Consider the following 16,891-nt stretch of genomic DNA (forward strand, 5'->3'; position numbering starts at 1 on the left):
AGGGCTCTGTCTACAGTAACTCAGAGAAACAAATAGGAAACAGGATTTCCCCCAACAGGCGTCTGATTTTTCAGAAATGAACCGTTGTAATGGGATGTACAGCTGAGCAAACCCCACAGTTTATACAGGATGACTTCACACTTGACAAACATAGCAGGTGGGACCTCAAGCTCCCTTCACCTGAGCACCAAGCTGTAGCTGGTTCTATTTTTCTCAGGATTTACTAGAAATAATATTCTTGTTACAGTTTTGTGCAGGGTGGGTTCTGGTAGCTTCCAGACCAAGAAACCTTGACCCTGTTTGTTTGCTACAAACGCTGTCAGTGTTCCGTGCTCTCCACCCCCTGGGGCCCAGGAGAGCTGGTGTTTGGCTCCTGCTGCAGCCTTGGGAAGATGCCCTTTCAGGAACTCAGCTCTTCTACTAAAGTCTCCCTCTTCACTGAGACCATCCTTCACTGAGAGCATTGCAGCATATTTTAAAAGCTCTGTCTGGAAATTCTCCAGACAGCTCCTTACCTGCTGCTGTCATCGTCGTCCTCTCCCCCTCCCTTCTTAAAGGTTCTCAAGCAGATCTGTATCATTAATATTTCAGTATCAGCTGTACACAGGCATTGGCTACACTGCAGCACACTTCATCAATAAGAGCCAGGGAGGGCTGTGAGCTTTGCCACACTGCCTTCATCCTGCACAGGAGGAAGAGCAGAGGCACAGCCTGCCAGAGCAGCAGAGTATCTGCCGAGGGTAGGGCTGCATCTCACAGCTGCTTTTGCTCCGTCCTTCAGAACATCCCAGATAAAACCCTAACAAGCAACGAGAATGGATGTCTTTAAGAAAGGTTTCTCCATTGCTAAAGAAGGTGTGGTGGCTGCTGCAGAAAAGACCAAGCAGGGAGTGACAGAGGCTGCAGAGAAGACCAAAGAAGGGGTGATGTATGTAGGTAAGAGAGAACTAGTTTTGATCTACTTGTGAGCATGAACAGCTGCATAGATTGTCTCTGAGAAAGTCTGGGGAAATGATATTATGGCTGAAGCCTGGGAGTGACTAGCAGGATAGTCTGGATAAGATCCTGAGCTCTGCAAAGTTGCTGTGTGAACCTGGGTGGGGTAACACAGCTTGCCCGTGCCTCAGTTTCCCCAACTGTAAGTTAGACATAAAAAGCACTCCTTCAGGGAAGGCAGAACGATGTTAAGGGGCAGATGCTGAGGTGTAAGGTTTGTTTGAGTAGTCACTGATTGTTTGCAGGGTGAGTCAGGCACTCTGCAGGCAAATGAGCACTGCTGGTCTCTGCCTCACCTCCACGCTGGGAGGGACTCACTGAGGAGGTCCCTGAGAGGAGCCAACGGTGCTAGTAAGAGGGGATTGCAGGATGCATCTGTTTCCCCACAAACAAATGGGTTTGTCCTGAAATCTTTCTCCTGTTCACCGACCTCTTTGGTTGCCCATGCACGCATTAATCTTGCTTTACAAGAGACGCCCAAATTCCTTTTGCCCAAAGAATAGGATCTGGAAAACAGCATGCCCGGTGTCCTGCCTAGAGACCTCTTTCACAGTTAATGGGCTGAAACCTCCCCTTTCAAGGTCACCCTCGAAACCCAGTATCTCCACTTATCTAGCACATGCAATTATATGGCTGGGTGGTCAGATATTCCATGTAATACAAACTAGAGTCATATGTTCCCAAGACTGATTATCTCACTGTGATTACTGCATTTTACACAGCTATTTTTGGTGGATGTGGGAGTGTTTCTTTTTGTAGGAAAGTTTACATGCAGGCTCTTCCTGCTATCATACTGCAATATCCACAGCTGTACTTAGCAACTATATTTAAAACTGCTCTATTGCCAATAGCTACAGATACATATTTGTACGTTGCAAATTAAATATAAAATTTGTACATAGCAGATCTGGTAATGTCTTTATCTTAAATTTCTAAATACTTTATTATTGACATGCTGGAAATGAATGGATGAACAATTCACATTTCAATTTGAAGCTGACCCACAAGAAAAAAAGGGTATGCAGCATCCCTGTAAACAGCTAAACTAACTACAGTAAGTGAAACACCAGTCTAAGAAATGTCATATCAGTGTCACATTGTGGCACCATTTCTGCTCCACCTGCTTCCAGGTCTGAGTTGTGTCAGGGTTATTCAGAGTTTTTATACATAATTTCTCACATCTCTGTTCAGTCACGTTGTACAGCTCCATACTGTGACCTGGTTTTCATTGGTGAACAGCCAAGAGATCTCTTTAGGAGATTCTAACCTTTTCAATAAAGTTTTCTATGAGCATAAAATTAAAATCCTTGGAACCTGAATCTCTGAATGAGGATCAAATAAGTGTCAAGGTGAGGATGAAGTGCTTTCTCCTTTTATTGGTTTGATTTGTTGGTATGCTGCTGGTTCCTGCTCTGTCATGCACTGGACAGAGCATCGCCTTGGCCTGAGTCAGTTCCTATTGGGAAGCTCCCCCTTTAGGGAAAATTCAGTCTTTCACAGGCAGAAAGAGTAAAAGCCAGATGCTGATTAGCTCAGAAAGTGGGGGTTTTGTTTTAATAGTCAGAGAAGGTGGAGGTATATTGGTTAAAACTGGAATGATTAGTATGTTGTTCATGCTGCCTTTTGTCACTCTGTGCCACATAAAGAGTAAATCAGAGAGCTGAACTGTTCCTTCCTTGCTTCTTCTCTAGCAAAGCCCAATCCCAGTAGCTTCATCTAGAGCATTCGGTGATGAGGCTTGAATTTTTGGATGCTAGGAGAGAATAATGCTGTATTGAACCTCAAGGGTCTTTAGAGAACATCAGGAAAGAGAGGAAAATCCCCAGGGCCTAGGATGGATGAAGTGGATCCCTGACTTTTATTCAGTTTTGTGTTAACTCATTGCTGCCTCTCTGAGGAGGATTCCAAATATTTGGGCACAACCACCAGATCTGGTGAGTCGCTTGCTGCTGCCCAGGAGAAGAAAATAATGCTCACTCAGAGGCATCTGTGTGGAGTGCACAGTGTCACTGGGACACTGTGGCCACCTTGTCCCTGCTCTGATCCATCCAGGTTCAGCTCCCACAGCCCATGCCAGAGCAGAAGATGCCTCCCTCTGTGCTGAGCCTGCAGTGCAGTGCTCCTGCCCTGCCCCAGCCTTGCTGAGCTGCTGGGGTGGAGAAGAGAGTGCACGACAAGAGAGGGAGAAATCCTGCACCATGGCTCACCTGTGCACTTGCTGAAATCACCATCTGCTCTCCAAATTCTAGCAGCCTGAGTGTGCTAAGTGTCAGGAGATCCCTGCATGATTAGTGTGGACCCAGCAGTTGGTTCAGTGGGGTCTCTTTTTTAATTTGGTTCGAATAGGGGTGTAAGTGATGCTCAAGTTAATTAATGAATTTAATGCAAATCCACATCAGAGTATTGAGTCATTAGTACTGTTTAATGCTATAGTTCAGGAGTCTCAACAAAGAATGCACTTCTAGTTTTCCAGAATGATTTTCAGCAGTGTGTGTTGCAGAAAGGCCCAGCACGCCGAGCTGTGTTTAAACTGAGTGATTCCTGCAGGACCTAATGCACATGAAAACATCCCTTTCCACTCTAGACCTTCTCCAGGGCATAGCACTCCAGCGCCTCGGTCCCACCCTCGGTCCCAAAGCTCTTGCGGATGACTCACGGCACTCAGAAGAGGCAGGATGCATGGACTTTGAATTCTGGGTACAGAAGCTGCAGGCAAGGACTAATGAGCGAAATGAGATTGAGCATCAGGTGATTGCTTTCTGATTCAACAGATGCGGGCTGCTGGCAGGAGCTGTGCCGGAAGGTCGGGTTTCGTGCGGTGCATAATGGAAGGGAGCCTGAGTCATCGGGTGTGGCTGGGCTGGAGGATGGGGCGAGCTCTCCCAGGCTGCAGCACTGACTCTTCCCAATGGCATTGCTCCTATCGTGAAATGGATTCGGATGGTTTTCTTCTATCTGCATCCCTCCTTTCCGGAATTGTTTTCTATCCGTAAATACAGCACCTGCCCATTCCCCTCCCCCATAAAATAATTGATCCCAGATAGTCACCTTAAAAGTCTGGAAAAAACCATACAAAAGTGCAGCTCTTGTCTCACTAAGCAAAACTGCAAAGGCATGAAAGGCTGGTACAGCAAATAATGTACTTTGCTTACCTGTCAATTGCTGTTTGACCAAAAACCAGAAAAAGGCTGAGCTTGAGCATCTAGGTCTGATATGAGACAACCTTGTATGTCAAATCAATATCATGACAGCCTTTTCTTGGAATGGTACTAGGAGGGAAAACAAAGCAGGATGGTGTCTGGATTGAACCTTTGTGTTTGGCCCATTCAGGGTCTCACATTTGTGGCTTGAGACTTGCCCCTGCTCTGCTAGTGCTGTGTTTCTGCACATGTTTGTGTATCATGGGCACTGTTATTAAATCCAGTTCACTGCTGTGCACATGTGCATCAGTAGGAGCTGCAGCTTACAGCAGTAACAAGTTAAAGGTACAAAGATTTCATCTCTTGACTTCTAAGACAGTTTGGGAGGGTGGAGTGAAATGTTGAGGGCATCTTGTAGTAGAGCAGTTTTGTTCTGCCCCAGGCAAACATTGCAACCACCAAAATAAATCAACAATTGAGAATGGCATTCAATAATACATAACATGTATCAGGCAGAACAGAGCTGGGCTGGACCTGTTGTTATCAGGGCACTGCACCTGTTTTGCTTCTCAGGCTGTTAATGAGAATGAGCTGTGGCTTGTAGCTGATTTCTCCCACTACACCCATGGATGCTCCACTATCATGGAGTCAAAAATCTGCCTGGTTGTTGTCCATTTTTATCATTTTGATAGTTGGCCATGGAAATCCTTTTGTTGTATCAGTATGGGAAACCTGAAGAGAACCTGTATAGGTGCAGATGATTTGAAATATACACTAAAGTGGGACCAGTGGAATATTTTGGCTTGTGTCTATTTAACTTCACGAGAGATAAATTTGATCCTTTATTTTTTTCATGTGTAAAGCACCTAGTTACCATGAGGGCTCCCCATCTACCTTATGATTAAACTTATCTGCAGCATTATCAAGTAGAAGGGATATATAGCTTGTCACTTCAAGCATGGAGGAAAATCACAGAGATTAATTATTCCTTAGGGCTATTTGTGTTGCAAGCTGAATACCTTCACATCCTGTTAGCTTTTCTGCATTGAGAACAGTGACATAAATTACAATGTAAGCATACATATGGTGTATTTTCATAATTTGAGATAAAACCATCTGCTATCTGTGTATTGCTGTGAGCAGGCACTTACAGCCTAGGCTGAGGCACCAAACTGGGAATCTAGTAAATAGGTATGTAGTAGGTGGGTGGTGGTTCTGTAAATTCAGTTCCAGGTTTCTCCAGTCTTTCTTAGTGGAATAGAATGAGACTTTAAATGACCACTGCAGCCAAGTATCCTGCTGAAAGGCAGGGGAGAGTCATGGATGTGACTTCTTGTCTTGCAAGAGTGAAGTAGGTGAGTTCTTACCAGGTGATTTTATATACAGTCATTTTTACAACTAGCTTAAAAGTGATTTACCATTACTCAATTGCTCATTTTGGAAATATTGCAGGGATAATTTTTCATAATCAAGATTTTTCAGGTTTAGGATCTTCAGAGAATTTGCTGTTGAAGCTCTCCAACTCAAACACAAAGGTACTCATTGGCTTTATTGGGGAGGGAAGCTGGTCTCTTTTCTGACTCCACAAATGGTTTGTGTCTGAGCAGGAGATACCTGGCTCCCCACTGCACTTCCTCAGAGCAGGAAGCCATCTGTGTCCAGAATCAGGGTGTAATTTCCAGGCAGCACTGATGGATTGTGTTTCCTTTCACAGGCACCAAGACCAAGGAGGGCGTAGTGCAAAGTGTGACCTCAGGTAAGAGCACAGCCTGAGAGGGATGTGGAAATCTGTGGTGATTGTTAGACCTCTTGGCAAGGGCATCACCCCTGCCAAGTGGGAGGTCTCTGTGGGACACCACTGATCTGCCTGACCTTCCCTGATAAATGCAGGCTGCTTGCCAGGAGCGATGGTTCAGGGTCTGGCATTTGCAGTGGACACAGATGGGAGAAAATATTTAATCAGTGGAGTAGGAAAGAAAAAGTCACAGAAAGGTTACTTGGCAGGCTGGGATGATTCACAGCAGTTTAGACATTTCACAATGTCAGGTGCACAGCCCAGCACGCAGAGAGGATTTACTTGCATCAGATCCTGTCTGGCCAAAACTGGTCTTTGGGAGAGTCCTGCCAGGCATTTGCAGAGTCAGGGACCCAAAGGGTTCCTTCTAGGATGTCCCCAACTCCAAGGCAGAGCAGCCATATGGACTGTCCTGAAGGAACATGAATGGATCCTTTCCCTAGAGAATTTAATAACTATTGGTTTTTTTCTGCCAAGGGCTATTAAATCAAACAGAAGATAATCTGGAAGACATCATGCACAGTCTACAATGCAAAACATCTTATTTACACTGTTGTCTCTTAGTATCAGACAATGAATTTTTCATTCTCTGGTTGCTTACAAAGACTGACAGGCTGCAGTGCTGCTCTCTCAGCAGCATTTTGTGCCAGACAAAAATCCTCACGTACACAATCTAAATTCAGACGTGATGTCATCTAAAAAGTCCAGACAAGGACTGCATCAGGACTAATTTCTTCTTTTAAATCAATGCAATAATTTTGTCATCCCAGGGAATTTGGCAGCCTTCTGGCAGTGTCTAGTTTGCTGACCTTTCTGCTTTTGTTGAAACTGCAGTTGCTGAGAAGACCAAAGAGCAGGCCAACGTGGTGGGAGAAGCTGTCGTAGCCAGTGTGAACACAGTGGCAAACAAGACTGTAGAAGGAGCAGAGACCATCGTGGCCACTACAGGAGTTGTAAAAAAGGTGTGTTTGTTCACTCTGTGGTGGGCAGGACAGAAGAGCCTTTGGATTGCACTTAAAACTATCTGCAAACATTTACAGTTGATAGTTTTACTTATTTCATGAAAGGTTTTCAGCAATATCTGCTTTTGTATAATACTTAATATTATCATATAATGCTTAATACAGTCACAGAATCATTTAGTTTGAAAGGAGATCATCTTGAAATCATCTAGTCCCATCCCCTTAGGGCCAGTGAGAGAGGACTGTCCCACTGGGTTTGAATATCCCCATGGAAGGAGACAATATTCCTGGGCAACCTGTGCCAGTGTTTGACCACCCTTATAGAAAAAAGATAATTGTTTTCTTCTATTTAGAGGGACACATTAATCACTTGGTACCTATTGTCTCCTGTCCCATCAGTGGGCACTGCTGGCAAGAGTTTGGCCCTCCATTTTCTTATGAACATAAAAGCATTTTCCCCAGGGACTTGCAGAAATGTGTCTCAGTGGCAGTGAGCATCTGGCTGAGTCAGAGCTCAGGGATGTGCCGAGTGGGAAGGATGGGAGCCAGCGCTTGTCCTCACCCCTGAGCAGTGCTGGTGGGATACCCAAGCTTGCTCCAGAGGCAGCAGAGGGCAGCAGCAAGTCAGGCAGAGCCTGGTTCCACTGAAAGCATGACCCTGCTGTCTGCATCCTGCTGGTTTGACAAGCAAGTGCTTATTGATAGAAAGCCGCGTGACCCAAATTGTGTACGGATTAAGCCTCATTAGACAAGGCATCTTCTGTCCTCCAGCCTAATTTGGCAAAGGGGGCTTCTTCAAGTGAGGGGATTAAGGGGTGTGTGAAGGAGCAGAACAGCTCCTTAGCTGAAAGCAGTGTTGTTCATTAGAGAAGATGCTTTGGTAACAACCAGCACCCATTTGTACAGCAGAGGCCAATACTTGGCAGCTCTTTGGGAAGCTCTTTCCCCTCTTCGGAGAGTGTGATCAGTGCTGTTGATGGCCACATGAGATTTATGAGTCACAACAAACCCAAACCCAGAATCAGAGCAAAGCCAGGCTGGCCAAAATCGTTTTAATTGTTCAGATAGTCAGCTGATTAGTTTCCTGACCTGCACATAAACACATTGTGATGTGAAACAAAACTTCTACACAGCATATAAACCCTGAGAGAATAGGCTAACAAAAGAGGAGAACAGCAGCTACAAGTGACGCAAAATGTCCTCCTGAAAGCATGAGAATAGGGCAGATACAGGAGTTTGCTAAGCCCTTGGGATAAATTTAATCTCTGTTCCCACAGAGAACAGTTAGGCTGCAGGAGTGCAAACAGCAATTCCTAATTCCATGGGACCAGAACACCCCTTCCTACCTTTAGACTGACCATGGGGTGATTGACCCAGCAGAGTGAGGAATTTGCTGATGGTAGGAATCCCTGCTGCAGATATAGAGCTGTCTCCCCTCCAGCAAGGACTAGGCAGCAGCAATCCTCTTCCTCTTTCCTCCTAAGTGAGAACCCCACCTCGAAGACTGACAGCTACAGTTTACAACTAATTTCAGAGCTTAAACTAGTGCAGGTTTTCCAGAGAGCATCTGAACTGTTGTTCTGATGTCTTCTGTTGATGTCTGATTGCTTAGACTTAAGATGGAGATTGATTAAGAAATAAAAAAATAGGATGTGTCACATGCTAAAGGGCAGACTTAATGGAGCCAGGAAACTGCTTTAGATACAGCATGCCAAACAGCAGAGGTGGGCAGCAGACTGAAAACAGGAGGAGAAAAACAAGACAATTCACAGGAGAAAAAAATTCAGGAAAGACATTCACTTCTGTGAAAAAGGGTTCTTTTGTTATGTTGGTTTAGTTCAGCTCAGGAGTGCAAATCTTTTATTCATACTCACCTTTTAGATCCAGGTAGTCACAGAAGATTGAGCTCCACATGCACATCAAGTGCATCCCCACTGCTAATGGGTAATTGCCATGGAGCCAAAGCTGCTCCAGAGGGAGGGCCTGAAAGGTGTATAAGGAGCTGTGCTGGGCTCTCAGCACCAGCTGTTTTTTCTCCAGAAATGCTCCTATCATAGTACACAATTTGCTAATGGAAATACATCCAGAGCAGCACCAGGCACTGTAATGCATGTGGGAGACCCACTGGAGATACACTAAATGATAATATACAGCTTTTAAATGTTTAAACAGTAAATACCTGTTGCTATAATCCTGCAGTCCTGGAATCATCACAAGCATTTGAGCCCTAGAAGTTTGAGAGAGCATCCAGTTGCATCCAGTCCTGAGTCCTTGTTTGTGCTCCATACCATCCTCCCTCTTTCTAATTACACAGAGCACTTGCCAAGGTCTTATTTGGGTTTCAGCTATCTCCAGTGTTGTTCCCTGCTATAGAAGGGCTGTTCAAAGTGCCAGAGATCTGTGAATGCATGGCACTGAGCAGTGCTCAGGGTGACTTGGGGCTGGGCACTTGAGAAAGCACATCCCCAGCTGACTGCTCCCTGTATTAATATCAATTACAGAGAGCTTGTTGGCATTTATCTGTGCATTTGACAGCTGGGATCAGTGGCAGGCACACATTAGGAAAGAGAGGGGTACTCTAAGGCTTTTGGGCTAAGTTTTGCTCAGGATAGCCATGGGGTGCAGGTGTGACTTTGGCCATGGGAAAGAATTCCACCCTTTGTTGCATCATGGCAGGCACGGAAATGTGGACCCCCTAGCAGCCTGCTGCTCCTTACTGCCCTTGGGGGGAGCACTCAGAGCCACACAGAAGGAAATGGGGCTGAAGTAACCCTACACCTATGGAGGGGTGCCAAACACCAGTGGGAGCAACCTTGAGTAGTGCTGGCACTGCCTCATAGGGCTTTGGCAGTGACCTGGTCACTGCTGAGTACAACAAAGCATTGGTTCATTTGAGGGAGCTTTTAAGCATCAACTAAAAAATCTGTAAGTTAAGAGATTATAAACCTTCCACAATTTTTTCTGATAGAAAAAGAAATTAAACCCGTCAGTAGGGTGTTCTGTCTGTGGCTTTGCACCCATCCCCATCCCTGGGGTGGACATTAAGAGATTTCAGTGAGATTACCACCCACTAAATATGCCTGTCTTAGAAGAGGATTAATTCTTCATCTGTATGACACAGCACAGAGCTTGCTGCAATGCAGACACCACATGGCTGGGAACAAGCTCATGTACATACACACGCTCTCAAAATGTCCCTCAGGGTTTGGAACAATTTCCCCAGTAACTGATGCTTCCCTACACTCTCCACCTAAATCTTCCCTTTAGATCTATTTGTCCTGTCAGTTTTTATGGCTTAGTTGTCAGTTCATGACTCTGTCACTTTGAATTGGGTCTGATCTTTTTTTCACTTCACCCCATTAATTAAATGAGCATTTGTCAGTTATGTGCAACTGCTGGGTGCATTTGTTAGATCACAGTGTTTCTGCACACCTGATCTGTGCCCATGGGCCACACCCACGCCATGGCTCATCTCTTCCATAACAACTGCACATCTTCAATGTGAAAGGCTGCTCTTCATGGCCTAATTCCCTTCACTTACACCCTGAGATGTCTCCAATGCAAAGAGTCTACTGCACAGAAGGAATTAGAAGCAGAAACTGAGTGACCTTCCTGTCCAAGTTAGATTGAGCTGGGCAGGTGTGACAAGGAGAGAGCAACCAAGGGCATCTGAGAAGCCACCAAGGGCAGAGCTGCTGAGCAGGAGGAGCAGGGAAATCAACGGCCAAACTACCCAACAATTAAGTAGAATAAACAGTTAAAACTTGTTCCCCTTTGTATTCAAGCTTCCCTGTATTTGTTTGATGCAGTGATGCATCCCAGTGGTATCCTTGCACATGACATGGAGCAGGGCAGGCACTTGCTTCCCTCTCAGTCTCATTTGTGCATCCAGGCACACATTTTCCCATGCAAAATAGCTGAGTTAGTGGCACTGGTGAAGCCTTAAAGCCTACAAGACCATGGATGTGCTTCATGGCTCAAGGCTGTACCCCAGCAATCCCATAGGATACATGTTAAACACATACCATTTGTATAAGCAGTCCCAGGAGACTCTCAGAGAGTCTGGCTGCCAGCTGGATAAAAGCAAAGCCACCCCAAAAGTCTACCTGGATTTGTAGGGTAAGACAGAAATCCTGCATGCCCATCTGTCTGTCCTGTTTGTGGGTCCACTCACTTCAACCAAGGGTTGACCCCTAAGTCAGAGCTGTTGGCATCACTGAGCACACTCAGCCTGGAACCTCTCCAGGACAGCTCATCCACAGGACCTGCCAGGCTGCCTGAGGCTTCCCTAGGGAGTGGTTTGGGGATGCTGCCAGGCAGCATCATGTTTGCTCCAGCACCCAAAGACAAGGGCACTACAGGAGGCTGAACCTCTCCACCTTATGCAATTGATGTCCATTTGAGGGTTCTTAAATTTGTAGCAGATTAGGCTGCCAGCGAACCTCTCTGTCTTTGCAGCCATAATAATAATAGTAATAATAAAAGAATCTTGCTTGCCACTGAATTTGTTGAGATTTAATGAGTGTATTCCAGTATACAATATTTGGACTGCTTTCTCTGTTATATAAGGAAGATAATAAGATTGTCCAAATGTTTGGGGACAGCAAAAAAACTCCCACTGGCCCGTAAGATAATATGGACAAAAAATATAAATTCTACTCAGTATATGAACTCAGCAGACAACTCAGTTGCTGAAGAGCTGAAAAAGGGAATTTCATAGAACCTGTGAAAATGAGAAATATGAGGAATTAAATTGTAATTAATTTCTTCCAATATTTCTGGTCTTTTAAAATCAGTTTTTTAAAAAACTTTTTAAAATATCCAAACCCAAAAGTCTATAGTACAGTCTATTTAAAATTTAAGATCCCTTAGCATTGCAGAAGAATATTTTTATAAATGGCAGGTCTTAATTTGTTGAGTTTTTAATTAGTGAACATGTACCTCTGTTTCATAACCTTAGCAAAATATTGTATTTCATATATATAGATGTCCTGTGGTGTATATTCTACATAAAACAATATTTTTAAACACACAAAAGTTCTAAAAATGTGTTTACTGTTCTTGGAAGGAATTCTGAGGTTTTGTGTTTCACTTAACTATTATATTCAAGTACTTCACTTTTCTTTCTTCACTAGCAAAAAAAGTATTCTTCTGCCCACCCCAAAATAGAAGAAAATAGTCCATAACTAAATATTTATTTTTTTTTTCCATTTAAAATACTTTTTTCTAAGAAAGGACGTTATTTCTGAGGGGAAATATTCAGCTTGCTCTTTAAGACAGGAGGAGCATTACTAATTGCTTCATGGTTTCAACATGCCTTTTGCTTAGAAAATGTTACCCCTTTTAATGAGGAGATGAACACTGACAGGAATGGCAAAATTCTTGCTGCCACTCAGGGAAGTTGGATTTTCACCCTTCTTTCTTGCCCAGCATTGTCCTGTGAGTCAGTGTTATAGCTGGAGCTGGTGCCCAGGAATTTCTGGCTCTTTGTCCAAAGTGAAGACCCCTACAGCACATGTCCTTCTGTGTATGTTGTCTCCTGAGGAGCAGTCCCTGAAATCCCCAGCTGACACCCAGCTGAGGAATGCAGCCCTTCCTCATCACCTACTCCCTGTTCCGGGCAGGGTGAAGCTCGTGAGAAAAGGGCTGTGAGGTGACATCCCTAACACAGCCTGGCACCTCTTCATCCTGCTATTGTGCTGGCTCCTCCAGCAGAGTTTAGAAACACCCTCCAGAAACTCAGTAGTTTCCCCTTCTAAAAATAGATGGTTGGTTTTTAGCCTTGTGAGCAGTCTTGGCAGAGAGCAGGATCTAAGGGATCTAACAAGCAGCACAGTAGCTGAACAGGGATTCTCCAGCCCACCCATTGCTCTTGGATGCAGTGTGCCAAGGGTGGTCCTGAGGAAGGTGTCCCTCTCCCAGGACTCCTGCCACATCTGCCAGAGCAGAGCTCCCTGCCCACAGGGACAATAGGTGCTCATACCCTGTAGAAAGATGGAGTGCACAGCACTGGTCCCTCTGTTCCCCAGTTTTCCCAATGCAGCTCAGCACCTCCAGCAATTGCCTTTGATTGACCTTCATGATTTCACACAGCAGCTGGCAACTCCACCTGCAAAGCACTATGAAATACCTGCTGTTCAGCTATTGTCAGTGCCTTGCATTGGAGGCTTTTCCCCTTTCCACCTAATGCTCAAAAATCTGTTTTAGAAAGCTTCAAAATGCAATTTGAGGCTATTTGCCTGCTTTGGCCTAATGTGCGCTGTTGAGTTATAAGGTGTAGATATGTAAAATGTAATATAAATGCAAATGTAAAGTGCTTTAAAGCCACAGGCTGGATCCTGAGGCTGGATGAGCATCCATAAATTCAGAGTAGTGAGCTGTTTGCTGGCAGCAGGAGAGCTGACTCATTTCAGAAAGACTGTGACCAAGTAGCTCCATCAGAGCAGTGGCCTCCCCTGAAGAGCAGCAGGTCTCTGCAGGAGTACCTGGCTTCCATGATGTGCAGTTTGATGTCATTTGGTTACCTGGGTTTGCTTAACACAGCTCAGGCTGGTACCAGCAAGAATCATTTCAGCCAACAGTGCAGTGCAAGTTAAAGGCATGTTCCTTAGGAAGAGATGGTCACACTGGTTCTCATCTGGAGATACCTGCAGCACATGGTACTCTCCACAAACAGACTGATCAGCTCTGGTCTCAGCAGGGAGATGAAGGAATGCCTGCAGCTGTGACAGACATCAGTACAGGGCTGCAGCTCATACCTTGGCTATTTTCAGTCTCCAGTGGCTTGATCTTACTGTAAAGCAGGAAGCCCATAGGCAGGAAAAACAGGTTACAGTGCTTTCATCTCCTGGCTCCTCTTGGTGCCACAAATGGAGCTGAAGCTCAATTTCCAGATTCAATTTTCATGGGCTCTACTTCGTAAATATGTAACTCTATCTACTTTTCCCTTCACATCACCATTTTTTCCCAAATTCAGTCCAAAAAGCAGTGGGGATGCCAGGGATGTTCTCCTACTGATGAGAACTCTTGTGACTGGATAGGAAAGGATGTGTGAAAAGGAAAAGGATTTGCTAAACACATGGAACATAAAGTTCTGTTTACAGTAGATTTGGCAGGGACATTGATTTGCATTGCAGCATCACCAAGCACCAAGCCTTGTGTTTCCAAAATGTTGAAATTCCTAACTTTGCCTTGCATGGAAAATTGACTTTTCCTTTCCATAATATATGTCTCTGGTTCCCTCTATGGTGGCCCTGACTTCATGCAGCTGAGTCATTCAGGGAAACTGCTGGGCATGTGTGCTCAAGGGGAACAGAGAAGCTCTGTAATTTTAGTTGAGATCTCCGGTGAACTCAACTAAAATTATAGAGGTTCTCCTATTTCTGCTTCCCCTTACTCTCACTGCCTGAGTCCACCCAAGTGCATTTCTGCTTTCTGTCCATCCCCTGTGCACATCCAGTATGGTCAGGACTTTTTCTTCTCTTCCCATGCAGCCAAATTGTGTCTAACATAATTACCTGGTAATGCCACTTTTTCTCTTCTGTGAATTGCAAAGTAGCTGAAAGATGCAGGCAAGTAGCTAGAAGAGTGCAAAATACTTAAGTAAATGCTTGGACTCAAACAAAAAGAAAAGCTTATCCTTTGATAATGGTGTTTTATCTGAAGCATGACATTACCAGCACCACAGTACTGTTATCTTTGATTAGTTTTAGTCTATGCAGTGAGTGCTTAGGGTAAAATAATGCAGGGAAAGGCTGGGTATAGCCCTGCTATATGTGAATTTATTTGCTCCTCCCAAATTTCTTCACACTGAAGGAGTCAAAACTCTGGTCCTGATGGCAGAAAAATATTTTCTGTATAAAAAAAGACACTAAACCCAGCTGTAAGAAATTGAGTTGGCTTTTTCATAGATACCTGCACAGCAAAAATGGATTTCAAGCAGTATCTGCCATCTGTTAAAGCTGCTATTTTGCTGGGGGCTGCAATGCTCAGCCCCATCTAGTGCAGTCTAAGATTAGGGGATGACTCTGCATGTGGCAGCAAGGACAAACATCTTGCTTGTGACTTGGCAGGAGGACCTGGTGGCGCCCGAGCAGCCCCGGCTGGAGGGAGAGGGGGCCCCGGCCAGCGCTGGCGGAGAGGTGAGTGAGCCTGCCCTGGCTCTCTGCCACACCTGGGCAGCTTCTGCACTACTGGCTCCCCTGGCACAGTCTGCCCCTTGCCCTCTGTGCTTCTAGAACTGCCATGCAAGGAGCCCATCGCTGTTCCCACTTCCTGAGTTGTTGGACAAAAATCTGGGCTCATCTGTTCTCACCACTTCCTTATCTTGGGAATTTTCCATGAGTGGCAGATGGACAGATTGCAAACTGCTGCCTGATTTGGGTTGATGTTTGGGGTGTAAATGCACATATAAAAGTTAATGCTGTCCTATGGTTCTGTCATCACATAGAATACTTTTTTCCTGTTTGCTGCCATGCTTTAGAATAGATTTAGATAACAAGTTTGGTTTTTCTATAAATTTTTAATTTTTGAACTGTTCAACCTGCAATGTTCTTTTGAAGCCCTGGGCCAATTTCAGCTCTTGAACAAGGATGACTTTTTGTCCAACAAGGACAGCAGGGGCAAACGCTTTGCTTGTGGTATTTCCTTTACAATTTCAGTGTTAAGGCCTTTGTCTGCCCCTTCCACAAGTACTTCATGCACCCAAACCCCGTGGGTTTCAGCCTTTCTGAAGCTCAGGCTGTTTTCATGGTCTCCAAAGCTCCCAAAATTCTCAGCTTGCACCTACCACCCTCTTCCAACCATCAGTCTCCCAGAAATGGGCTCCATAATCCCACTGGCTGCATGGCTGCACCAGTGCTGATGTCAGGCTGGGTCAGGCAGGAGCAGTCCCAGGAGCACAAAGCAGGACACCCCTGCCAGTGAAGCCTGGCTCCAAATAGCCTGACTTTCACCACGTGTGAATTCACACCCTCATTTTCCTCAGAGATCTGAGTTACAGCAGGAGTGTGTCTGGTTTCCAGAAGGAATGGATAATTCATTTATTTTCTGCATCACCCATGGTCCTCATTGTTTCCTTGCTGTGTGTGGGATTTTGTGTGGTGATTGATTTTTCTCCTAAATTTATTTATATATATTTTTCACTGGAAATATTTACCTGTTTTCTTATCTGTCTTCTCTCACAGGTTGAAATTGAAGGTAATCCATCAAGTTAGGGAATTCTTGCTCAAAAGAGACCATTCCAAGAGCATACATGGAAATGTTAGCTGACACCACAACAGGAAAATCCCACTGCCCATAGACTAACTACATTCAGCTCTGTAGTCTTGCACTTGCCTCATAAACCAGTCATACAATATATGTAAGCCAGACTCCTCTAATTGTAAGTAACTGCAGGTGTGTACTGGGCTGTGTGTCTTTCCCAGCCTCCCTCCTGGCCTCCCAGTTGCTTTGTATATTTTGTTTGGACTCACAAATCTGTGTCTTGCATCCATATGCACTGGCACTTGGGATCTCTAGGCATTGTGGAAATACTTTTTTTTTTTAACTAATAAAAAGTGTTTGAAAATTTTTTTGGTCTTGTCAGTTTTGTTTGCACATTTTAGATGTGGACCCTTCCAAACTGATACATTCTTCCTGTAAAGGTGCAACTCAAAACTCAAAACTGTAAGGGCTTAAATCATATTGTAAGAGATGAAGAATCATGAAAAATTGCATTTCTGAAGACAGTACTGTAGGTAGGCTGGCTTTCAGGGTTGAAAAACAAATATTTCACTTTTTAAATACTTGCCATGTTTAAGAGAGAATGTGGAGGTAATATTGGATGAAATGAGGCTTTTTAAAGGAATGTGAAAGTGATGTTGAGCTCAGTTTTTTCTGTTTGCTCCAGAGAGCTTTGACAGTCCTGACATCAGGATGTAGCAAGCTGCCAGAAGCTAATTAAAGAAATGTGATGGGCACCAAGTGACCTGATCAGAAATGCACAGCTGCTGGCAGGG

At 44.6% G+C, this 16,891-nt stretch overlaps 1 protein-coding gene across 1 annotated transcript; it reads left to right on the forward strand.

Annotated features, from left to right (window-relative positions):
* The first annotated feature begins 666 nt into the window (after positions 1–666).
* SNCG (synuclein gamma) lies at positions 667–16,459 on the forward strand. Its single transcript, XM_079312694.1, has 5 exons — positions 667–936; positions 5,851–5,892; positions 6,766–6,893; positions 14,966–15,034; positions 16,079–16,459. The coding sequence occupies exons 1-5, from the start codon at positions 816–818 to the stop codon at positions 16,106–16,108; spliced, it is 390 nt and encodes a 129-aa protein (XP_079168820.1). The 5' UTR covers positions 667–815; the 3' UTR covers positions 16,109–16,459.
* Positions 16,460–16,891: the final 432 nt, after the last annotated feature.

Source organism: Erithacus rubecula (assembly GCF_903797595.1).
Source record: "Erithacus rubecula genome assembly, chromosome: 9".
NCBI lineage: Eukaryota > Metazoa > Chordata > Aves > Passeriformes > Muscicapidae > Erithacus > Erithacus rubecula.

Excerpts from the sequence above, each read along its gene's own strand:
- SNCG (XM_079312694.1), top strand. The coding sequence starts at position 816 with ATGGATGTCTTTAAGAAAGGTTTCTCCATTGCTAAAGAAGGTGTGGTG. Across the intron at positions 937-5,850 it reads AGAAGGGGTGATGTATGTAG|GCACCAAGACCAAGGAGGGC; the intron begins GTAAGAGAGAAC and ends TTCCTTTCACAG. Across the intron at positions 15,035-16,078 it reads CGGCCAGCGCTGGCGGAGAG|GTTGAAATTGAAGGTAATCC; the intron begins GTGAGTGAGCCT and ends CTTCTCTCACAG.